The following is a 26305-nucleotide window of genomic DNA, read 5'->3' as shown; positions in this document are numbered from 1 at the left end:
TTGATATGGGACATTGTAGCACAGTAGGGGCTGGCAGCCACTTTACATCTCCCTCGACAAAAACGCTGACAAGGATATCTTAACACTTTGCCTGCTAACTGCAGAGTAAAAAATCGCAGCTGTTGTGTGTGTGACATTCGTATATTGGAGCAAAATTGCTTTCCTGGAGAGTAAGAGTCACCTCACTTTAGATTAAGTTTGTAGACGTAATCTCTGTATCTTCCTCGACTGTGAATATGTAGTGTAGGATGTTTAGTTTTAATTGTACATGTTCCTTTTCATTATTTTTCTCGGTATCATCCTGTGTTCATGGCTGGATTGTTTCATTATTAGGGCCATCACAGTGTGCCATTACTGGATTCTTAGAGGCTGAACTCTCACCCTTTCCTTCAGGTTTTGTCACCGTCAAACTCGGGGCGCATTATTCTAATGATCACACACACATATATACACCACCAGTGCCACCACTAACCCCCCCACCACCCCACCGCACCCCACCTCACACACCCACCCACCCACACTCACCCTCCCCTCCCCCCGGCCCTAAAAGAAGACAGAACGGGGGAGAGAAGAGAGAGAGAGGGAGAGAAATTCAGGAGGAGAAAGCTTTGAAGTGGCTTTCCATCGCAGTGAGTCTGCCGGCCGTCTCCCCGAGACGTGTCACCTTTGCCGAGAGGGAATAGGAAAATCACGTTTCGAATGGTAATGATAACATACTAATCACTTGAGCTCTTTGAAGAACCCGGGGAGTGTGCTACTCTGTCAGTATCCCCGGCTGCCTCATGCTCCCAGGCACACACAGGCAGTGCAGCCATGGTCTAGGTGTATTAGCTCAAGCATTGCATGTCAATACCTCCCCTCCATCTCAGCTGATCCATAGGGGCTCATTATAGACCAAGCTTGGTATCCATTTTCTCCCACGTGCACACTGCCACCATCTCCGCGTCTTCCACACCCATGTAACCCCTCCCTGAAAACCCCTACCACACCCTATACACCAAAAAAAAACATATACCACACCTTGCATCCTATCCCACTCACCATCTCCTCATCTGTTTTCCTCCTAGCCCATTTTACCACCCATCCACCCACCCACCCATTCTCCTATTCCTCCATCCTCCCCCTGCCCTCCCTTTAACTATTAAAAAGTATCTCTGCAATTTTAAATGACATCTGTCAGCAGCGCAAAGAAAAAGGAAGCAAGGGAAAGGAAAGAGTTCAGAGGGAGTTTTCTCCTCCCTGCTCTTTTCCTATCCCTCTTATTGTCAAACTTTGAAAAGCATGTCATTGACTTATTTTTTTTTTCCTCCACATTTTTCATTTCCTCTGAGTGATTAGCTGGTACATGTTTTGACAGCCCAACCAAAACTAGAGATTTCACTTCTCCCCCTGTCCCCTTCGCTCATCTGATGGGCATAAACCCTTGTCAGAGAGGCGGTTGCCATTCATCGGGTTGTTTTTGAGTGTCAAATGTGTTACATCTGATCGGTCTCTTAACATAGCATATTAGAAAGGCCATCAAAACCAACAACATTCGAGTAAACATTTAAGTCTTCCAAGTTTATGATGTTTATGATCCTCTACTCTGAAAGCTGTATGGATTTAATGAAAAGTGGGTCTTAGTTTGGACTTGTACATAAAGTGTGTCACTGCAGTGGATAATATGGGGCTGTATACGCGTGAAACTATGTTGTTTACATGTTAGATAGGTGGCAGAAGTATTGCACTCAACAAACATGAGATAAACAATAAACCTTACTGAGATTACACAGTAGTGCAAACAAATTGCAATGATGGGATTGACTGCCAGGAAGTGTTATGTAGGTAACATACAGTAACCTTGAATTACTATAATTGGTCTTTCAAATAAATTAATACTTGAATGGAATTTTGTGAAAAAGTGAAAATAATTCATTTTAACCAGTCGCAGTTTAATCAGTCATTAAAAGAAACTTGAAACGTGCATTATGATGAAAGAAAACATGTGCATAAAATAAAGCAACTTTAATGTAAAGTTTAATATCCAGGCACTACTTGAAACAAAGAACGATCAAACAGATACCGACCTTGATTAACTCACTTGTTATACAGTACAACAGAATCTTTTAATAAGAGCCTTAGTTTATTAGATCTCGGGAATCGTGTTGAAATCATACAAGATCAAAAGAACAGAATTTAACTTAATTCAGACATTTGAGAGTCACCACAACAGTCACCAGTTACAATTCATGGCCATATGTGTCATCCTTTTGAAGAAAATCTGACACGAATGTCCAAAACATGGACAAGCTCATTGGAAAAAAACAGTGGGGGAAAAATGCCACAGTGCAGTCTAACGCAATCTCACCCAAAGCCAGTGAGATCAGTTATAGTTAGTAAAGAGCCTTTTGTACCATGTCATGAAAAATATAATGTTGAAAAAATTAAAGTAGGTATTCCCAGCTGGTTTCCTGAGTAAAACAGTTGCCAGTACTCAGTGACAAATTGACTAACTGTAGCTGCTGGTTGAAATGAAACTCAAGGTCCCCTGATGACAGTGATGACAGTGGAAAGAATGTGTATTTAAACCAAACAGGGAAACATTCACGACATCTTCAAGTAACCTCAATTAATCACTCACAGTGTGTGTACAAAAACTCCAGTCCTGGTGACAATGAACAATACAAAATGTCAATCAAGATACATGGTGTCAGTTCAAGCTTTTGTGTTCATGTGCTATTGGTTCTTCTGTATTTATTTCTATTTCGGCATGCGAGCTGAACCAACTTATTCAAAGTGTTTAAGCAGCTGATAAAATATAAAAATCATTCACCACAGCTTTTTCTTATACGCCAGTCAGAAAACTTTATTCATCCCAATGGGCAATTCAGTAGCGTACATAGTACATGTGTATGTGTCTGTAAAATGGAGCGTTAATTGGATATGTGAACACAATGAAATCATAATGGAAGATTTCTATGTTTGAGAGCCCTAAGATGGACCTCAAGGCCATCAGTCAACAGATCAGATCTTTTCTTGCCTTGCTTGTCAGACATAAATTGTTAAGCTATAGAGGAGGAACGAAAACCTCTACCTCTCTTGGTATCTGAGGAACTGCTACCAATTGATATGTGTACACATGATATTAGAGACCCAGCTAACGCCTTGATACTCACAAACATCCACTTTGAAAAAATGATCAAATTGCCTATTTAATATTTTATGCAAGACATCTTTTCTTGAACACCTATGCTCTCTGAACTCCATGTTTTCAATGGACAGGCTTGTCAATTGTTGAGAGCTGTGAGTAAGCCAAGGGGGGATGCAGTAAGTCATGCATCATGAATTACTGTGGTCTACTAATGTGGGTAAACAAAAAGCAGAAAAGAAATGAAGTGGTTTTGTGTTGGGTCATTATTACTGCATTGTAATCATGTTTATTTTCTAAACATTTAGGACATTGATGATTATTAGGCATTTTTTTTTGATTATTTCAGATGTTTTACACTTTATGTTACAGTGCTATCTGCAATTTAGGCTAGACTGTGTTGATTTTGTCTTTCTTTCGACTGGGAAGCTTCAAATTGAATTAAATTTTATCTCAATTTGCACCTCACTGCATTAACTTTTCCCCTGTGTGCAGCAGAAGGCTGTGCTGTGGAACAATACAAGGCAACAAACCTCAAAGTAGTTCTTGTTTTCATGTCCAAGATGAGGCAGCAGCACCTCTTACATTGTCAGCCTCAACATGCATATGCTTGATATTCCATCAGCATATAACACATTGTCATCCATGAAGGTTATTGCCAACCTGGCGGTATTATGTTGTCGCTGTGGATGTGGTCTGTCTGTTTAGGTGACAGTGTTGATGTGTTTCTTTGAAATGGGTCCCAGCCCTCTCAATCAATTTTTTGTGTTTGTTTCTCTGGCTTTATTTATTTTTTTCTCTATTTGTTGCAGAGAGCACATCTGTTGGACAACACAGAGAAGCTGGAAAGGTCATCACGGAGACTGGAGGCCGGCTACCAGATAGCAGTAGAAACCGGTACGTATTCTGTTTAGGATTGGGTTTTGGAAGGAAGTGGGGTGGTGGTGTTGGGTGGGTGGGGGGGGGTTCAAGATAGTGGTGAGGATGAGTGAGAGACGGCAAATTGTCTTGCTCATATGTGAGGTAGGTGGATATGTGTGTTTGTGTGTGTGTGTGTGTTTGGGTGGGGGGGGGGTTATAGAGGGTGGATGGGGAGGTTTCGGGAAGAAAAAAAAACCTCTTTCCTTGACGCCTGATGACATTTTCGGGAGCACATCAAAGGCAAGCCAGAGAGAGAGAGAGAGAGAGAGAGGTGTACCGGCGACAGATCGGGCGCCGCTTCTCCTTGCTCTGCTCCCGAAGAAAATTCATGCATCGCTATGGCTGTGTGTGTGTCTGTGCATGTTGTGTATGCGTGTGTTATGGGTGGGTGGTGGTATGTTTTTTTTTTTTTTTTTTTCAGTTTTTTTTCTTCTTCTTTTTTTTAAATACACAAACAGACAGGGGGTCTATGAAAATAAACAACGTCAGCGTTCTTCCTGAAGTTCTTAATTCAGGGGTGCAGGAGGAAGAAAAAACATAATATCACTTTCTAAATAAACCATCCAAAAAAACACACAAACTCCTTTTTTTTCCTCATTATCAAGGATGGTTTTTATCTTAAAATAGGAAAAAAGCTCATTGGGATCTTAAATAGATTTAACCAGTTAGCATATTTTTTTTTTCTTCCTGTCTTCCTTCCTGACAGTCACCACATTATTGAGGCACAGTGTATTCCTCAGAGATGTATCAAAGCTCATTCTTGAAGTATCAACCAGCTTTCTGTGGCTTCCGTTGTAGTTTTGAAAAAGTTTGTCAATTTACACTATAATCGCGGGGTGGCTGGCGTGTGCGACATCGACAGATTTAATAATTCAAGTCAAGGAAGGTTCGCACACAGACCACCAGCTTTTGATGTTCTCTGTAACTTGCATTCACAAATTCATAAATACAATCTGCATTCTCTGCTTAAAAATGTTGATTCAAAATGTCTCAGATGATCCTGCCGTTATCCCGGTTTTTCGACTGTGTCAAATTCTGCGACAGCCGACAGATTGTTAATTCCACCCAGTTGTATCTTTCACTAGAGAGGCTCGTTTTGATGTTTCGCCTCACAGCTCGGTTGGTGTTTAAGAAGTGGGCCATGGCTTGAAAGTGTTCAGCACCTCCTGGGCCCAGCGGTTTCTCCAGCCATAGTCGGCCACATGCCCCTTGACCCCGTGTCACCGGTGGCCGTCTCATCCACTGTGTGTGCGGCGAGCTAAGAACAATACTCGTTTATCCTGCCTTGGTCCCACACACTTGGCTTGGTCCACACCAGCTGTGGGGTGTGTTTGTGGTTTGGTGGGGAGGCTTCGCCCCTGCGTCTTTAATCCATGACCCCTTCCTTTACTCTGCTGTCGATACCAACCCTCCGCTCAGATGCACAACCTGAAATGGTCTGTCTCTGGGTCAAACCAGGAATACATCTGCACAAAGAACATAGATACACTGGCTATATGCATGCACTCTTTCACTAGACTAATTACTATATATGCCAAGTTCTCAAATTCAGCAAACACACACAGGCACAAACATTTGGTAACCATATTTATCCACTGGGCTCATTTGGTTTGACAGCGTTTGCCATTCCATCCCAAATTCAGTAAAGTCTTTAATTTAGTGTTGTTCACCCATCACAAACTATATATTTACTTCTGTGGTTCCTCAGCGGCTCGTCACAACACTTCACAGACATCTTCATGAAATCCTCCACTGTTTAGATCATAGTCCTGCCACAATTCTTCGAGTATTGAGACACGCTACACCAAGAGCTGGGATTTGTCTGTTTACAAACGCTAAATAGTTTACTTTCATAGTCCAACAAAGGCTTCATTTAGTAGTAAGACTTCGTGTTGTTCCTTCTCTTCCACACCAACAAATACAACAGAATAAAATAAAGAAGTGCACCGCGCTTTATTCATGCACATTATGAAAATGGCATTGGCAGTTGTTGAGGAAGAAGCTTTGAGTTTTCAAACATAGAGGTGTGGCATCCATAGACGTAAAACAAGAATAATTACGAGTGTTAAATGTTTTCCAATCGTACGCTCTCTAGTCATACTGTTAATACTTTTCTGGCCACTAACCTCAAGTCTCTTCAGACATCTAAGCTGCACTTTTTTTTTACCAAGAGCAGTTTAGCATCATTATTTTGCAGTAATTCAAAGTTGCTTTCTCTATCCACAATGACACAGTAGCACTTAAGAACTGTAATTGACCAGTGGGGGAAGTGGAACTAAAAGACATTTTATTTCAAAGAGATAGATCCTGAACAAAGAAATGGCGTAGAAACTCAGCTTTGCCCCCTTTTCTCTTCAGTGTCGACAATATATCTCTTAATGACCAGGAACAAAAAAACCAGGATGCTTCTAGGTCATATTTAAGGGTAGAAAAGAGCACTCTTAGTTCTAAGAAAAGATGGATCTTCACACAGTACCATTTTATCAGATTTTAGCATTTTTTTCTACCATTCTCAATGTCTCCAGTGTATTTAGCGAAAACAAAGACTTGCCAAAAGCAGTGAGGGCCCTCAGAGGAGTATAGAAGAGACTCTTTGGACATGCAGAGCTATTTACCACACACACCCTCAAGAACCAGGGTCCTCTGTTTGTCTCATAAATAAAGTATAGAACTTCATTAGTGGGGAGCACTGACTTAAAAGCCCAGGCATAGCAACAAGCAGACATGGGGGCTAGCCCAGTTAAAGAGGGCCCTAAATAAAGAGGGAGGGCATGCAGTTAGCCAATTTAAAGACATTTGAGTCAGGGGCATTTGAAATGCCCAAATGTGGAGCCTTGACTGATGTTAAATCAAAGACATGCCACATTTTAGTCCTTCCCTCCACAGTTGAAGAGATTTTGAATGATTTATGATTGCTTGTTTAGAAATAGCCAGCATGTCAAATAAGACATCTAAGTTGGCAATGATTAGCTATTCCACCTTTTTGATTATTATTCATTGAAGGGGAGAGAGTTGAGTCTTGGTGATCGACAGCTTGTACATAACGTGGCTAAAAAATTGTTGCACCAAACTTAAATGTTCTAGTTATGGTAATTAAAATTCACTGTTGTTTATCAGCACAACTCTGATGACAGAACTGCTTTAAATTAAATTTGCTTTGTTGTCTATATAGATGCCTTCTGCTGATTGGACTGCGTGCAGTTGTTTTCGGACACTAATAATAATTGGAAACATAAAGATACAGATGCCCTGGAAACTATTACAGTTTATTTGCAGAGACATACAAAATCAATATAGGTGTCACACATTTAGATTTTTAGAATTACATTCAACATGAAATATACAGGCCTTTAATTCTTATCATCATGATAGTCACCAGTTGCTACAAATGCATCTCAGTGGCAATATTTACAAATTGTATGACTCAGTGAATTAACTGGCAAATGTGGAGTTTACTTTGAAAATTCATCCCCTTTATATTTGTTCAGCTGACACAAATAACTTAGCTATGGCAGCAAAATGAGCCGCTGAAACAAAGACAGACACAGACAAAAGCATTGCTACTCTGCATTTTAAAGGTGGCCAGCAAGAGGCTGAGAACACTTCTTAGGCAAGTGTTCTTGGTGTTTAGGGGCCTGTAATCAATCCTGCAAAATGAAAACAGCTCATTAGGGATTGATTTCAGTCCCGTTTAGATAAGCAGAGAGGGTCGGGGCCCGGCCCCCAGGGGCCCCAGCCTAGCCCAAAGTTCACACCATGCCAGGTAGAGAGCAGCACCGCAGGCTATCAACTTTATTAGGATGGAGATAAGCTGATTAGACCTTGTCAATCAAAGGTGCCAGTGACTCAATCATGATCCAGGGGACTTTTGCTTTCTGTCTCTCCCCTTTTCTCTCCCTTCCCGCTCTCACAATCTCCCTCTCTTTTTTGTGATAAATCATTGAAGCGACCAACAAAGTGGCAGCCATCGCTGGGCTAAGCTAAGCAGCCCTGCAGTTGTCACCAAGGCAGACGCGTGAGGACCCTGTGATGATGTGACGACTATATTAAAGAGTACATCAGTTTGTTTTAGAGCAGTTTGATTTTCAACTGCAGTGGTATTAAAAGAGAGAGGGGGGAAAAAAGAGGGGAGGGCGAGCACGGCGTCGTCATCGAACATGATTTCAGTGGCAGAGCAAGGGGTGCTGGGACAGCAAGAAATAAATAGATAAATGACAGAGTGACGAGAAATAAATAAATATGTTTTTGTAAACATAAAAAAAAATCTTCATGGCTCCCTTTTGAAGCTGAGCGTGGCTTTGAGTCTTGCTGAGAGTCCATGGGCGCTGGAGTGGCCCAGTAACACAGCGCACGTTTGTCCCGACTCTCTATCTCTCCCCCTCCATCTTTGTCTCTTCCTCTGTTTCTCTCCCACTCGCTTTATTTCTCCCTGTTCCCTCTAAAGATCAGACTCGATGATTCTTTTGGTGCTGGGCCACCAAAGTGGCGCTCGCTCCTCAAATCCATACGCAAACACTTAACAAATTACATAATCGGTTACATTTATGAAGTGATATTTAAAGCAGACTCTATCATTAGCTCTTGACAGATTTTATTCAGTTATTTATAATTTACAATTTTAATTTAATCCTAATAAATATATAGTGAAATATTTGTGAATGTTATAATCATATTAACAAACAAATAAAACCAGTGAAAATGGTCCTTTTTATTTTTAATTTTTACTTATCTTATCTTTTACTTTTTACAAAGCATACATATAGAAATAGATATATTCCAGTTCACTTTTTATTCTTAGGACAAAGTAATGTTGAACTTTTTTGTCAATACTCATACAGTTTGACTCATCAATTTTATTATTACTCTTTATATATATATATATGTATATATATACATATATATATATATATATATATATATATACATTTTTTATTTTTTTTTACTTTTTGTGTCACTTGTTAATACACCAGCTTGACACTTGGGGTTAAGGATTTTTTTTAGTTACTGTATGAATGATTTGTAGAAATGTATACAGTATATATACATTGTAAATCTTATTATTGTTAAAATTTGAATCTTTTCTCACTTCTTTTCTATAGTTTATTCTCTCTGTTCTACAATGTAGTTTGAATATTTTAAGATTCTCTTTTTCATTTCCCTTTTTAAAAGGACAGTTTGCTAAAGTGGATTTCCATGAGGTATAGCATAATAAATCACTTTTTTGTAGGCTGATACAATCGGCATGTTGTATTGTGTTCAAAAAGAATATGAAGTTATTTGATAATTGTTTGATTAATGGAGCAGAGATCTAGGACTTAAATATTTCACAGCTTGAGTTTTCAGCTCTGGAGAAAGGAGGGCGTAAGAAAAAAAAACGATTTTAAAGGAAAAGTATGTTTTCCTATAGCTATTTAAAAAGAAAATAATTGTTAAAAATGCGCCCCAAAATTTTGCCTGAAACCATATTTCCTAAATATATATGCTTCAATGCCTAACATCTTGCTCTCAGAAAATCTAGCCGTGGGTGAGCTGTTTATCGGTAAACCCCCGGTGGATGAAAGGCGTAGCAATAATGATTTTTTCTCTCCTAATCGGACCTTGTCAGCAAGGCGTCTTATCGTGGAGAGGAAAATGACACCGATCCTATCGAAGAGCCTGGAGTCCGAGTCGGCGGCACGTGTCCCCCCCAATCATGGCTGGCCATGGCCCAGCCATATCTAGCGCCGCCACAAACGGCGAGCGACGCTTTTTTCATGTGGACTTCAAAAACGTTGCGAGTCATTAAAATTGCACCCACGTTCGGCAGCGGGGATCAGCCGCTCTGGAGCGAAAATGGGATGTGGGAAGAGGAGACTCGCTAAATGTGTTAATTCCATCCTCACATGTTTACGGCTTAATTTTAATCTGTTTGAGGGAGGAGGAGGGGTGGAGGGACGATTGGAAAGGGGGGCGGGAGGGGCAATGAGAAAACCTCGCACTGCAATAAATCGCCATTATCTTTGACACCCTAGGACTCAGCTGTTCCAGGGATTTAGGGGTCCACTGGCAACAGTGTATATCGTAGGGCATGAAAACACTGTTTACGCTTGAACTGCGGTAGCTAAGGTGCAATCACCAGTTTCAGGCTGCACAGACAAAAGGCCTAACGTGCACAATGGCCAGCTAGCATACGGACTCTCAATGGAAGAGCTGAACCAACAGACTTCAGTATGTGTGTGCCTGTTTCCATGTGTGTGCGTGGGCAAGTCTGAGTTTCCTTCTGTATCGACAGGTGTTGTCGCAAACGTCTAAATATTAGCTTAAGTTAAGTGTCGCTACAATGATAGCAATGACTGGCGTGTTTGTGTAAAATTAAATGAACCTCACACCAAAGATGGATGCCCATCATAATTTTCCGACCAAATAACGCATTAGTGAAATCCACCAGCCACTATTCTGCATGCATGATGTCAATTAGGTCTGCACTGAGTGTTAGCTAGCATTAATAAAATTATGAGAAAATCTAATAATTAGACCTTTAGTCATTTATTAGCTTCAACAAGGCTCTCAACATAATGAGTCTCTTGGAAGTAATGATCTGACTAGAGAGCTTATTGGAGCTTTCCTGCTCAGTCAAACATGAGACAACATTTCGTAGGGAAATATACATTTTTAAATGAAATTCAAACTTGCATGTATTAAACGCACATATTTGATCAAATATTTCAGTGTTGATTAAGCACTTTGATCCTTAACTTTATAGACCTTTAATTGACAGCAAATGACATCTTCACATCATTTCCTTACATTGCAAATATCAGATCCTGACCATGCAACATTAAATCAAATATATTATTTACAGAGAGTATACAGCATTACAATGGTTAACTGAACATTTGCAACCCAACATGCAGACCATGCAGACCTACATAACATATAGAAACAATGTATACAATAAATAAAAAAAATCAACTTCAAATAATTCAGTGTCTCTTTGTAATAACCTTGAATTAAGTAATTTTTGTGAAGTTGTAAATTAGTCTATATTCTCAATCAAACCTCATCCAAATCATTTATTGATATAATCTAATCCTTATCTTAAGATATGAAACACCCCCCCTCCCAATTGCTAGATAGTGGTATGCCACTATATCTTAAAAGACACCTTTGTCCCCACCTTAAATCAGATTTTTTTTTCTATTTTTAGGTTACAATAACTAAAAAGATACCCCCTGCCTTCTTGCATGCAGAAGAAAAAAGTGTAGCATTGACCTCTGGCTGACACAGAGAAAGCTGAGCGAGGGAGGGGGGGTGGTGGTGGTGGAGAAAAAGAAAGCAGCAGAAAGAGCGACAGAGAGGAGAGTGCTAAGACAACAACTGTGAAGAGCCGCATAGGGTTAAAGAAAAACTGTTTCAGAAGGAAATGGGAGACAAAAGCGAGGACTCAGAGCCCCCATGGGCGCTTTAAAGAGCCGCTACATCTGAGGCGCTGAAATATTAAAAACGGAAAGGGAGAACCAAAAAAAGAAAAAAAAATTGAAACAGTGAAATAAAGTAAAGGATTGGCAGTGAGAGAGAATTGTGCCACCTTGTCACCCGAGGACGTATATCAGAAATATTAATTCAGTGATGAGAATGACGCACTGCATGACAAGAGGATTGATGACAGTTAAAACCCTAAAAGGAGTAAAAAAAAAAAATGAAGAGACGCTTATCAGAGCGAATGTGGATAGACTTCTGTACAGGAATAAGCCATAGGATGGAGATGACTATATTCACAACCGCTACATGTTTTAACATTTTCCATTTGTTTACCGATTCAAAAAATAAAAAAACTCCTGTAGCTTTTCTTTGACCAGTAACCTCCCTTAGATGTGATCTCATTTGCAATGTAGTAAAGTGACAACCTTTCTTATTTAAAAAGAGGCAAGAGGCGCGCTACTACAAAGCACTTGAGTAATGACAACTGAGTCAAACTACCATTAGCATTGTATCTTCACAGCGAGTCTTCTGTCAAGCTGGCAGACATAAATGGGCAATTTTTGATGCAGATTCAACAGAGTTTTAAGGAAGGAAATTGTGGGAGAGTGGTAGAATTACAGCTTCTTAGTATTTCTCTTTGGCTTTGCTCATGTAAAATGACAATTTTGTTAGTTCAAAATAAAATCTGCAGATTTCAGTCATGTACCTGTGATCTGTCATGACGTTAGTAGTAGTTTCCCCTTTTTCTTCACAAACGATTCAAATAGATCTTATAAGACAACAGTATTTATTGAATTGAATCAGTAACTTATTTTTTTTGTTTGTTTTAGAGTGAAAACACATTTATCACAGACTGTGAAACCATTAAATATTATATTGACTACTGCAAAAACTCGACAGAAGGGACTAATGAGTAATTCATCAATGATTTTGCAGCCAAAATAACTTTTTCAGATGAGGAATACTTGCCTCATACTGACCTGAAATAGCATTCACAGTGCAGTTGAACTAGTGTGTCAGATTTAGCAGTAGTAAGCAGACAGTCTAAGGCAAAGTTACTAATAGTGGTTTGCTACCCAGCTGAGTGCTGGTGGCATTTCAATGTAAGTAGTCTGCCATCATTCACTTAGAGTAAAGCTACATAAAAGTTTGAGTCTGCAAAATGTATTTTTAGGCACATGCCTTACTGTAACTGTAAAATAAAATATCCCAAACCTGGAAATTAGAATATCATGATAAGTAATATTTTATACCCATCTACTGTGTTCTCCAAAACATAGAATAAATTAGGTTTTCAATAACTCATCTTCTCTTGCCCTTTACTATTACCTAAGTTCACAATCTTAAATATTTCTTGCTTTAGTTCATTTTTTAGTTAATAAAAAACGTAATTTATTAATCGACAGTGGAGCTTTATATATATTTTCAGCACAAGATTTGATTAAATGTATTTATATTTCATCAAAAAACAGTCCAACTAATTACTTATAATCATAACAAAGGAAAAAAAAAAGTGCTGTTCCAGTGCAAAACCAGTGTGATTTTTGTAAAGCATGTCACTTTGTGTTTCTCATTTTCCCATCACTCCCATATTTGAAAAGGATGGAGAGTAAGGAATTATATATTGCTATAAAACAATTAGATGTTAAACATAAATTGTTAATAAAAGTTTTATCCCTAGGTAATAGATCACTGATTTGTAGTAAACTCAAGCCTTTCAATGCCTCTGATTGTTTCTCTGCATCCAGAGGAAACAACCCAACTACAACAATAACTCCTCTGAGCTTAAAATGGAAAGTTGATGCAAGATTACATTTAGATTTCTAAGTCTACATCTTAGACAAGTACAACTACTCTTTGTAATAATAGATGTTTGTTCTAGCCTTGAGAAAAATATTTGATCCTATGTTTAAAAGCCATCGAAGACTAAATGCAGTCATTAGCTCTCTTTATTAATCTCCATCTTATGTAGACGTTTGCCGAGCCTCCCACCCTGCGAGTGGCAAGTTACACAATTATACTGTACAAACACAGTGAAGCACATTAGCCATCTCCGTCTGTCCTTGCCTCTCTTTTCCTCAATGGTAGCCCCAAGGAGCACCCCCCCACCCCCCTCCACCCCTGTCAAAGGATCTTCCTCCTTGGCTGTCCTGTGCCCATCAGACAGGGTGCCCGCCCGTTTAAGACACCCAGGGAACATGAAACAGAGCTGGGCCGAGATGTCAGCTGGTTGCCCCATCTGCCAGTCAGTGGGATGGTAAAGCTTTTGTCCTGGGGGGTAACCTTAGGAGTGTTCTGCGTGCTGCTCAAGCGTGTTTGTGTACACACACATGTGTGAGTTGCTTTGGGACACAGTTCACAGTTCTGAGCAAAGCCAGGCACAAACGACATGCTGATATTGTCCCTTTTAATTTATGTGTAACTTATGTGCACATATAGGATTGTCACATTTTGGCCAAAATGACCAAAATTTAAATGTGGACTCTCTGTTGTCAAGTCGGGACAGAAATAATTGCCCTGTTTGTTTTTGAACGGCAGACATTTCAAGGGAATAAAATGTATAGGTCTCAAAGAACTGTCCTCAACTGGATTGAAGTTAATTGGTCTCATTTCAGATCTGCTCACTTCTTATGTAGAGCACAACTAGTGGAGTACTCATCAGACTTTTAAATTGCCTGGAACTTGTCTATATCCTTCCCCTGTTCTCCTGTTAAATAACATAACCTTGACAGTACAAACAGTTTGTCTCTCATATAAATGAATCAAGGTACTGACTGGATGGCCGTCTGCTTGAATCGAAGCATAATTCCACGTGTGCATTCTCTCATTTGGTAGATAGGCCGCGCCCTTGAGCTGCTTTACAAGGGAGGCGCTGTAAGAAGGTCTGTAAGAAGGTGCTGAAAGGGGGGCCTCTGTGCACGCACCAATGCTTGCACATAATCCTTTGGACGGGTCTATGTGAGCCCAAGAGTTCCTAAAAAGAGAATGCACATAGACAGCATGAACTTATTTATTTACCACTGAGTTATGCTTTTGTAGTTGTGCCTGTCAAGGATATCAGCACAAGTTAATGTGTGTGCTTTTCTGTGCGTCTGCATATGTGTTTCTCTTAGTAATACGTGCATGTTGCTTGCGCTTTGCACCTCAGTTTCTTCAGGCTCAGATAAAATGTGATTTATAACAACAAAGTCATCCCTTTCCTGCGCTGTAATCATTTTTAGTCAACTTTGACTGTTGACTGCCATGTAGAAAGCTTCCCTAAAGTGGTCTACATAGTCCCCATGCTCACATCAGTCAGTCTCACCGCATGATGTATGTAGTGGTAGTCCTGAAGGGCTGATGTATGCACAGCTCTGCACCGGCAAGTCCTCCCTGAGCACATCTATGATCTTGGGTTACTCAATCATCAATCAAGGCCAACTGCAGCGTACTGTACTGTCGCCCATCTTTTAAAGCTCAGTTGTGAAGGACTGGCTAAGATGGCCTAAGGGACACTTCCCTTGGTCTGACGCATCTCAGGTTTGATGTGAATATGTGCGTAGTTATGACTACACACAGAACAGAGTGGACGCATTGATGTAGACTTTTTTTTTTGAATGTTTGGTGAAGGCCACCTGATAGTGGGGATGTGCTCATAAGGATCCCTGTTTTCAGAATTTCGCAGTTTGTTTTGGTAAACATTTTTCAGTAATTTGTTTGAGGGTTTTTTTTTGCTGTAATTCTGATCATTTTCAACTTTGAACTGTGTGATTCAGGAATGGAAAATAAACAGGAAGAGGAAAGGAAAACCATCATTTTGATTCAGTGGAAACTTTCTTTTTTCTGTCCAATAATTACATTGGCTATTAATTGCAACATATTTATTGTTTTATAATATATAAAGTAACATTAAGAGTGCAAGATGTTCCACTGTTACCTTTTGTTAGTATTTATCAGAGAAGGCAACTGTCTGTTTAGGAGAAACGAGCATACAAAGTCCCTTTGCCAAACCTGCATTGATCAAATGTCCCTGCCAGATTCAGCCCATTCAAATTGAGGCTTACCTGAAGAATGCAAAGCCTAAATTTCAGACAGTACGGGCAGAGGGAGCAGACAAAGAAGGCAGTGCAAGAAAACAGTGCCAGAGAATCAAAAAGAAATATACAGTACATTCACTTTCTCCACAAGGCTACTCTGAATTCATTATATTATCCAGAATGGCCGTTCAGAACCATACGATATTGCAGTGATAGAGTTGCATGCCAATTTTCCTGTGTGCTTGAAGTGAGGTATTGTGCTATTTTAATGAGCTGTTTAGACTAGTGGCCGGTTGCATTTGGGCTGTAACAACCAGCTCAATGAATAATTGTTATTGCCTCTTAAAGGCCAGATGTATGGAATTCATGCAAATTTAGAGCAAAGGGAAAATGTGTGTGTGTGTGTGAGGGTGTCTTCAAATAATTGTATTCCAGATGTCCTTCTTTCATGTGAACCACACTCATGCAGGCACACACACACACAAACACACACTAAAAGGACAGAACAGATGATGGTGATGATGATTAAGATCTTAAGCATATGGAGATACTGTGTTGGTTTAGTGTTGGTGCGCGTTTGTGTGTATGTGTATGTGTATATGTGGCTCTGGCATTTTTTTCAACATTTCTGCTCCCTCAGTCTTCTGTGACAGATTCGCCCATCTCTCCTGGGGAGGCCTTCACTCCCAATTTAGACGCAAGCGTTGTCAAGTGACAGCAATGGCTCCGGCACCCTACCTTTGCGATATGACTACAGTTAACTTAACAAGTCTCGATATGTGAGCTCCATCTTTGATGTAATTGATTTGAATGGTTTGAACATATTTCTTGTGGAGAAGTTGAAACTTTGGGTAGATCTGTCAAAAGATGATCTTCAGAGGGATGCAGGTCATTTCTGTCACATAAAAAAAAAAAGGAAAAAAAAGTCGTAATTCACATAATCTACGCTGTTTTGTTTGTCCAACATAAACATCGTTCCCTTTGCTTCTGAGTGTCAGCCACAGGGTAGCCCGTTGGGGGAAAAAAACCCAATCGTTTTGTCGTCAGGATGGGCACATGTGGCCACACAGTGCTCAGGTCTCTAAACAGGAGAGGAACAGCAGCACAGGATCATAATCCATCTACCTGTGCTGTTTGTTGTACAGTGATAAATGTCAGCAGCAGAACAGAAATCAAAGAGCCCTCTGATACAAAACTGTTGGGAAGGTGGTCGCATTACAAGCAAACGTTGTACTCGACTATGTTTCCTGTCTACAGTGGACCTTTCGTGGGCTGGGCTTTACATGTAAATGTGGACGTTTTTGTGGATGGGATTTAAATACAATGAATCTATTGTATGTTCTGGTCTTTGGTTTTCTTTACTGCCTCTGCAACACCTTAACCTTGGTTGTTGCATCTGTTTTATATATATATATGTAAAAAGGAAGCACTTTATTGCGGTAAAGTAAGAACATCAGTGCAAAATGCAAAACTAACAAAAAGCTGTAGCCACAATAGTGTGATAATAATTTAGATACTAAGGATATACTATTTGTGTATCTTTAAATGATTTTGTAGTGGCATAACTGATGAACGTGAGTCAGTAGAATGAATAAATATTGAAAGTTTTACTTCAATCCAATCCTCTGATGGCCTTTTAGACTTCAGCAAAACATGTGCTGTTTCCCAGTCAGCCATGCTCAGGACGCCTTTTACAAATGTTCAGATTTCAGTGAACTGCAAGTGCACGAGTGTCTTTTGAGTGTGTACATTTCATCACATGTGCCTATGTGTGAGGGGTGAAGTTGTGTTGAGTGACAAGGGCACGCATCTTGAGCCACCTGGATTTATTTGGGCCAAACAAGAGGGGCCCGTGTCTGTCTGGGCCCCTCTTCTGTCCGCAGTGGGGCCTCAGAGCCACGAACAGAAGGTGCCTCCTCTCAACTCACACCTGAGCTGCTCCCAGCCTGGGACCGTCCTCTCTCTCTCCCTCTCTCTTCATCCATGCAACCTCTTCCCTCTCTTTCTTTCTCTACCCTCTGTATCCTCTCCACTTCTCTCCCAGGCCATGGCCTGGCCTACTTTTACCTCTCACACTCTGGACCCTTTGATGTCGACTGTGTTGGCCCTTTCCACAGATCATGTGTACATTTGGAAATGGCCCCTTTGCTCAATCCTCAGTCTGTTTATGAATATACATTTCACAAACAGGATATGTAGTTAATGGTCTACAAAGAGAAGCATTCTCTCTCATGTATTAGCTGTGCTTATCACAGTAAATGATGCTAAGGTTCACAGTGAGAACCACTCTTCCATTTACTTGATTCCCTCCTTTCTTTTTCAGACACTGCTGAGTTTGTTTTCCTTTTTTGTTGATGTTTTTTTTCCCCCTATGAATCTCTCAGCTCAGTTCCTGGAAAAGATTCAGAGAGATTCATGAGCTTTATTCAGTGAGGAAATGTGTGTTTGCTTGTCTGTTAGCATCTTTTTCATTTAGTCTTGAGGTGACAGGGTGTGAAGCTGGGTAGGCGTGTGCATCTCAGAAGTCAAAAGCACAAACGCTAACAAGACACCAAGTTGGCTGCTTTATTTTTGAAGGTAAAATCAACACAAACTGAACAGGATTCACATTTCTCCTGGTCAGTTTAGCATTATATCAAATAATTTTGTCATGTGATACAAATGTATTGTGACAGATTTCACAGAATGTTAGTGATGAGACTTTGTGCTTTGCAACAGGGAAACATTTAGAGTCCACGCTGGTTTTGATAGAAGGATCTGTCTGGATGCTGACGGTGCATGACTGTCAAATATCAAACTGTGACAACACCTAAAAACTTGCAGGATACATTTGTTGGTCTTAGTCTCTTGGGGTGAAGTGTTGATAAAAATAACAAAATGAATTAATAACCACCATTATTTTTAGCTGTGAAATACTGTTTCCTTGAGTACAGTTAGCATTTCCTCAAGCCTGTTTTACAAAACTGCAGCGCCTGCTCAATATAGGTACCACTGACATATTGACTGGCTTTTTATTTTTGGCCATCTGCAGCCATCAAGGCTTTGCAGCATCATCATCACAGTGTGAGGGGAGAGGAGAGCACACCCTCAGTGAACTCACCTTATATGTCTCGTATTCAGTTTTCAGCATTTACGGAGGTTTCTTGTCACACCTTATCTGTGCAGTGTCTTTGTGTGTAAAGTTATAAGGCATAAGGCATGTCGGCAATAAAATACATTGACACATAATGCATGTCAAATGCATTGGAAAAGGCAGACAGGCACAAAACAACTGAAAAGGGGAAAAGGCTGCAATGTACAGTAAAGTGCCAGTCAGTGTCCCTGCTGTCAGCTCCTCTGGACAAAAGCTTGTTGTCTTGGTTTCCAACTGAAAGGTCAAAACTGGCCGGCTGTCATTAGTGTTCAACTCTAACACCTAATTGATCCAAACTGGTCTCAATAGTTGAAGGGGGATGTGCCCCACCGTTGGAACTAATGGCATGGGAAATCTGGCAATTAATGGGACATGGTAGATATGTCAGATTTAGTTGTATCAATAGAAAGTTTCCCACTTACACTGCAGCTTGGTGATAATTGCGCTGTCAGTCTCCCTGCGCTCTCACAGTCATAGAGGATGAAACCTGCAGCCAAGAGTTAAAATTGATTTGACATTATAAGTAAAGCCACTTTTGTCGTGTTAAAGTTGGCGGTCGTCATTCAATTATTGTATATCTGTAACGGATATCAGCACAGACAATTGGGATGAAGAAAGTTTTTCATAACACTCACACTGTATGTTCTTAAACTTCAGGCACACTGCCAATGCAGGGCATGAGTGTGTGAGTGTGTGTGTGTCCACTGATATGTGTGTGTATTGAAGAGGCTGTCTTGTCTCTATCAGACTAATAGTGTGTTAGCTCAGTCTTCAAGATGTCTGAGACTGTAATTAGTGGATTGCTTTGAGCCAGGCCAGCCCAGGGCGATGGGAGGAACTGCGGGGAGTGAAGGGAGCAACAACATGAGGGAGACTAGAGAAGAAAAGGGCCGCCCATTTTATAGTCCTGATGGAGGTTATATTTTTTGTGACAACTGGACCAGAGTAATCAAAATGTGTTAATAATCCCTTCAAAGGGCCTGGCGGCACATCAGTGAGAAGCCTCACTGAACGCCAATCCCCCACTAGACCCTGGTTCTGGCTGCCCCACCCTCATTGACCCTCTGTCATTCTTTCTTTCTCCATATCCTGCTCCGTCTTCATGTCTTTTACTCTTGATGTTATCTCTCTCATGTAAAACCAGTGTTTCTATAGACTGTGTCTTAGCAAAGTTCCTCCAAACTTACATATCAAACTGAATTTTTCTGATTTTCAAATACACATTTTGTCACAAATTTAAAATTTCTGTCAGGTTGAATTGGTTGCAGTAGGACCCACATCCAGAAGGGGGCATTTGTCTGAGCTCTCGACTCTCCTCTTGCACCCCGCTGCTTGCATCTAACCCCCTGGGATGGTTCCAGGTCAGACTGTATAGGGTCCAATAAGTTCTACCTTTTGTTTCAGGATTAACACAAAGGTCAGAGTTCACAAAGCTGGCCAGATGGGGTCTGTAGTGCTAAATATCCATACCTTCCTCCCTTAAAAGGAGGTTGAGCATCAGGATCAATGTGCTCAATCGATGGGCATAGTGGTGGAGGCAATGCTGGCAAAAAGTTTGATTGCATGCATATTGATCAGTTAGGCTAAGAAGTTGTAAGGCAATTGATTTGATTTTGGATTTGCATTGTTTTAGCTCATTTCATTTCGTCTATGTGTTTGACTGGAGAACGGGCATGTGTAGATATACGGGCACATTAGATTAACCAATAAACAAGTAATAACTTGGATAAATGAATCGCTGTTAATGACCACTGTAGACTATTGACAGCCAAGCTTGTTAAAACTCAATCTGTTGAGTAATTACAATGGAAATGCCACTTCAGTAGTACATGAAAAGACATAATCTGAAATACAGACATGTTCCCAACCCAGTTTTATTAACTGTATGTGACTGACATATAATCTTTGATTAATGACCAAGTAATTACCATTAATCAGTCAACACCTACTTGACATTAATTTCAACTAGTTCACTCATAGTTCACTCTGTTGCTTTCTGTAGTACTTTTTTTAAGCATACCTCATAAAACTTAACATAGACTTATCATACATTAACATGTACAACTTTTTTTGCTGTAATTGTTGGGATTAACCTGTGGCTCCAGCACCTTGAGGCCCTTTCAGACCAGGAAGTGACAATCGCAGTGGTTTCCTTTGTGCCCAAGGGCTGTGCAGCACAATACTACAGCAAAGCTATCACCAAGCTATTACTGAAATTAATAGAGCCTGACTTAATTGGAAACTTAACTGAAATACATGACTGACCTGACTGAATGCAATTCTTATTTTTTAACTCTTATCCCTAAATAAACAGCTAAACCTGTGGAAACTGGATTTGAGCACCGCAAAAACAAGTTTGTCCACCTAATATGATTGTGCCAATGTATTTGTGTTCTCACAGTGTGATACAAACAAGTGCAATATGCACTGTTGTCTCCCATCAAACTGAATCCCACACACACAGTCATCTGCACAGAGGTTCCCTGCAACATAAACATGTTTATATGAATAATAATGGTGTTAATATGAGTGCCCTTTACACTCATGTTAACTTTCCTTGAAATTAAGTCTTTGCCAATTAGAGAACCTCTGGCTCATTTAGTAGTCTAGTCTGAAGCTTCGTGTCAGGATCAGTTTGAGGCATTTAAAAATGCATGGGGTCCAGGTGAAGTGCTGAAGCCCCAGTGTGACCTGGGAGCAGTTTGTGTGGCGTCTCCGGAGAGGCTGTTTCTAGTATAGGGCAGGAGAAGGGACCGCACTTAATGATAGAGCCACAGCATCAAAGGCTGTAGACGACTGCTGGCTGACATGGCATACATCATGAAACATTGTGTGTGTGTGTCAAGTGTTTTGTCAGTGCTGTGTATTTCTGTGTAGGTTTTCACTGAGATGCTTTTTATGAACATACATGTCATACATAAAGGGACCATTTGTGTCAACCTGCAGCAGGTGAATGTACATAAGGCCTTTGTTAATGCGAATATATGAGTGCATATATATTTATATACAATATATATATATAAATATTTATACATGTTTAAGGTGTGTGTCTGTGTGTTGAATGCTCACAATAGGGCCCTCACTAGGTGGTGTGGCTCCCTGGGAAGGCTAGCGCGTAGCTGCAAGCACTAGAGGACTCATTGACTTTCTAATGATTAGTGGTCAGGCCCCCAGCCCATGCTAGTACCAGGGGTTTGGCCTAGCCACTGCTGCTAGCCTCTGGCCACCGCCGCGCACAACTATCGACTCACCCCCAGCCCCCTCTTTCTTTGGCCTGCTGGCGATGTGTCAAAACCCATTAGCACAGAGTTCCGCAACTATAGAGAGGGATCATTTTGGGTTTATCTTTCTTGCTCTCCTCTTACTTTTCTCTAGCCGTCTCCTCTCTCTCCCATCTCCTCATCCTCCTCCACCCCGCTAAAATGAAGAGAGAAAACACAGAGAAAAAGGAGTAACCTTTGACAGGAATTGTTCCAGTTGTGGTATGTATGGCTGCGTATTGATCTGCATTGGCTTTAGGAACTATAGAGAAGAGAGTCAGCGAGTTGCCGCTGCTTTCAAGTCCCACACATTTTTTTCTGGGGAAAGAAAGATGAGGAAGTTTTAGATGCATGTTGACCTCCTTAGGTCCCATAAGCTATGGAGATTTGTTTAGAAAAAGGATTGGGGTGTTGTAACATGTATATATATGTGAGAAGTAAGTCAGGAGTCTGTGATCCCATATGTAATTTCTATCATGCTAATTTCCGCTGCGTGTGTGTGTATGTTAGTATGTGAGTGCTGGAGAGGAAATCAGACAGTGTGTGTTTTGTTTTGTGCCGTGTTAGTTTGTGTGTATTATGTATAGTGTGTTTTTCTGCTCTTCTTGTCGAGTTTGACCTCTTGACACACTTGGTTGCTGCTTTCAAGTTATTGACCGACGCAGTCAGTTTATCCAGATAACTATTTTAGAGAGTGGAACTTCTTTATTTTTAAAAAGCTAAGCCGTGGTTTGAATTAGAATAGATCTACACACACACACACACACACACACACACACACACACACACAGACACACAAACACACAGCTCAGCGAGACAGCATCCTTCTAACCCAGCACTTCTTTTTCTGATAAGCTCAAACTCTCAAGAGAGAAGTGCCTGTCAAAGACTTTGTCCAAACAATGAGAAATCTGTGGGAAAAAAAACACACAAAAAAACAAAAAAAACAAATACTTCTCCATCACTGTTCATCAATCCATCTAGTTCTGATTTCATTATTTATTTATGGAACTTTGGGGCGCGTTATTTGAATAATGCGGGGTATGACGAAGGGGGGAGCTGTACGAAAACAACAAAATGACAACCACACCAAAACCACCCGAGGGCACATGCCAACACATCGCATCAGTGTCATCCTTCCTCGGTTTGCCCCTGTGGGCTCACTACTCAGCAGGTAGCCACACACAGACACACACACCTACACACATTAAGACTTAACCATATAGTACTCTAAAACATACATAAACATATGAATTTTCTTTTCTTGCAGACTCACACAAAAACACTCCCAGTGAGTCATTTTGTGATAGACAAACATAGACTCTACACACAAACTTATTTTCACTCTCATATACACATTCACACCCACACACACACACACACAGATGTATGCACCACACCCTCGGGCCCTTGAGACGGCAGCAGTGGCATCACTGGTCTGATAGATGGATCCTGTCTCCTTGTGATCTCCACTTGTCAGACAAGCGTCACACAAAGCCCAAACACAAATCAAAAACAGAGGTATGGGGCACATGTCAGTTTGATAGGACCTCGCGGATGCCTTCCCATCCATCACCCGCTAAGATGCTCACCCATCCACTTTGGAATGAGGGTGTTAACGTGCAGCGCCTGGCTGTCAGACTGTTTGGGCTATTGATGTATCTGGTTTGCAGACTAATGGGTTGAAGAGTTGTGTTTGGTGTGTGTGCTGTTACCTCGAGCTTTTGTTGTCAATACAACAAAACAACCGGATATTAATGGTGGTTTTGTAATGGCTCCTGCATTATACTGCATGGACTGTATGCAGTGTTGCAAAAAAAAAAAACAGATGCTGCACTATTGTCACTTTTACCCAAACACAGTGGTCCTCTATGCTAGACTGGCATCTGAAGAGGCTTGTTGGTTTAAATGACTAACCATGCCTGAACTCCTTACTCACCATGATCCTGCAGTAAGTTGCACTCGGAAGTTGTCGACCTGGTCCCCGCACCTTGCGACTGCTGTTCACACAACACCTAAATGTCACAGGCAAAACCACAAAGGCAGCCAACTTGTCTCACAACACCATGCAGAACCTTACCCCCCCCACCCCATCCGACTCCTACCTTCCAGACAAGAACAGCCCAAAACCAGACCACAACAAAAACGAGGGAGAGCCCGCACCTTTTGTTTACTATTCTCAAAGGTGGATCATGGGCCAGGCCTGGTAAGGGATTGTGACAGAGGTGATGTCTAAATTAATCATTCATGCTCTTTCACATGGGCTACAGTAACAGCCCTGAAATATTAATGACAGCTGCAGAATAAATTTGATTCCCTTTTCTCTCTGATTATAATCCACAGGCTCGCTCACACACATGTTTATTTATGCCCTGGAGATGAGGTACAGGGTCACTATCAGGAGTTTGTCTGCACACATATAGAACCCCCCCCCCACACACACACACACACACACACACACACACCCCAACACACACACACACACACAAACACACACTCCTTTCCTCTCCCTCTTGCCACTTGCACTTGTGTACCACCTCATTGTTTTGGAATATGTACATATTTTTCACATGTGGTGGGCAAGCGGGCTATACATTATACATTATATGCTTGTACGATCTAGGTATGATATACTGTATGAATACTGTGCAGCTGGCACTAGGGTTTTTGTTTGTTATTTTAATTAGGTGAGGGGTTTTTTTTCTCCAACATTTTTTGAAGAGACTGACCTGAGTGGAGTAAAGAGGATGTAGGATGTGTTGCGTTGTTCCCACCTCTTCGTGAAAATTCGATGTACGATAGACAGTCGAGGTAATCTGACTTGCAAACTGAGGCACAGCTCTGCTCAAGTCATGCTACATTATTTGGACGTAGTAACTCTACTCTTTGGGTCTTTTGGGGACACTGTCAGTGTCTTAGGAAAACAACTCCCCAGCAAATGCTTAAAGCAATTTAATAGTTCTTGTCAACCATAAACATGTATGTATACTTACTATACCTGACATTTCCTTGGAAAAAAGTAAAGTATGCTGCATGTTTTCTACTTAGCATTGCTAAAAGTCAGCAATCAAAATGGCCCATTCCTTATCTGTGGCCACTTGACAGCTCTGCAGTGGTGTGAAGGTTGTCTGTCATAAAATGTCTCCGTTTTTTCCTCCCCTCCTATCCCAGACATCACTGTAAGCCTGTAAGCCTCACTCACAGCAACACAACCTGGGCTGGGTGCACAGATAACTATCAGCTGTTTATGTCTCAACATGTCACTGGAGATCTCTGTCTTTCTCTGTCACCTCCTTGTATCCTTGCTTTCCTCTGTTTGCCCCTCGCTTCCTCTTCTGTAATGAGAGGAATACAGTCCAAGCCAACAGAATAGGAACTCGAGCTGTTTCTCAAAAATAAAAAATAAAAAGCTCATACAAAAAAATTCAAGCCTCTCACTGTTTCTGGCAAGAAAGAAAACACATACCACATCCCCAGAAAACTATTATAGACAGTCAAACATTTCTAACTAAATAGGTGTTAAAGAGAAATGACTGAAAAGGTTTCGTTGAGCAGCAGTTGAGCTTTGACCAATCCATAAATATTACCGGTTGGCCGAGGAGGAAATTTCTCTTATCACTGATTTTTTTTTCTTCTTGTAGAGGGATTTATGTAAAAGTTTTGTCGTAGGTTTGCTTTCATCCCTGTTGTTTGTTTTCCTCAGTCCTTGTTTGTACAATTAAACAAGCAATGGGCCTAATTACACATCATTCAGTTGTCATCTCCTCTCAGGAGACAGGCTCATGAGCAAAAGTAGCCTGTCAACTCCCCAAGTTTTGCTCATTTAAATTCATGATGGTTAGCTAATGCTGTTGTCAGGCCAGTCGTCTCTCACGCTGTCCGTGCATCAAAGATTATTTTACAGCTTTTTTTAGTTGAAAATAAAAGAAAAGTTGTAGGTCAAGATTTGATTTGATGTATTTGACATCAGTCCCTGTGGGTTAATTTCTCGTTTCTGTCTTTTGTTAGAACCACCAAAGGTATCCACACTGATTTCAATTGGTTTCTAACCCACTGCAGGTGCTTTGTTTTATGACACCATATGGATGTTGATAGCTCGCAAGACTGTCAGGTAATTTCAGGCTAATCTATTTTAATCGCATTTTATGACAGTGATGTGTGTATTGTATTATGTCATGCCCCGTGGAGTTGCGCTCAGCCATGTGTTTATACTGGTATTAAGGCTATGTATAACTAAGATGTGGTGTGTCACATAATCTGTTCTTCCTGTCTGTTTTGGTTGTTTAGCCTTGCCTGGCTCTGCCACAGTGTGCTTGCCACTGTGACATGACAGCGGCCACAACGTCATGCTCTGTTTGAGGTAGAGAATATCAGTCAAGAGACGTTT

The 26305-nt window shown here is 40.7% G+C and overlaps 1 protein-coding gene across 4 annotated transcripts in view; it reads left to right on the top strand.

The window, feature by feature from the left end:
• Positions 1 to 26305, top strand: part of vti1a (vesicle transport through interaction with t-SNAREs 1A) — a 115936-nt gene that overhangs the window by 30498 nt on the left and 59133 nt on the right. For all 4 annotated transcript variants that reach the window (XM_085762267.1, XM_085762266.1, XM_085762268.1 and 1 more), the window contains one exon: positions 3940 to 4024. In XM_085762267.1, the coding sequence (XP_085618393.1) occupies positions 3940 to 4024 (85 nt within the window). The remainder of the gene's footprint in view (positions 1 to 3939; positions 4025 to 26305) is intronic.

Source organism: Trachurus japonicus, chromosome 19, assembly GCF_045865225.1.
Source record: "Trachurus japonicus isolate A0001 chromosome 19, Traja_1.0".
In the NCBI taxonomy this organism is placed as follows: Eukaryota; Metazoa; Chordata; class Actinopteri; order Carangiformes; family Carangidae; genus Trachurus; species Trachurus japonicus.
Note: the sequence above shows the minus strand (reverse complement) of the source record. Positions and strands in the feature narration are given on the sequence as shown.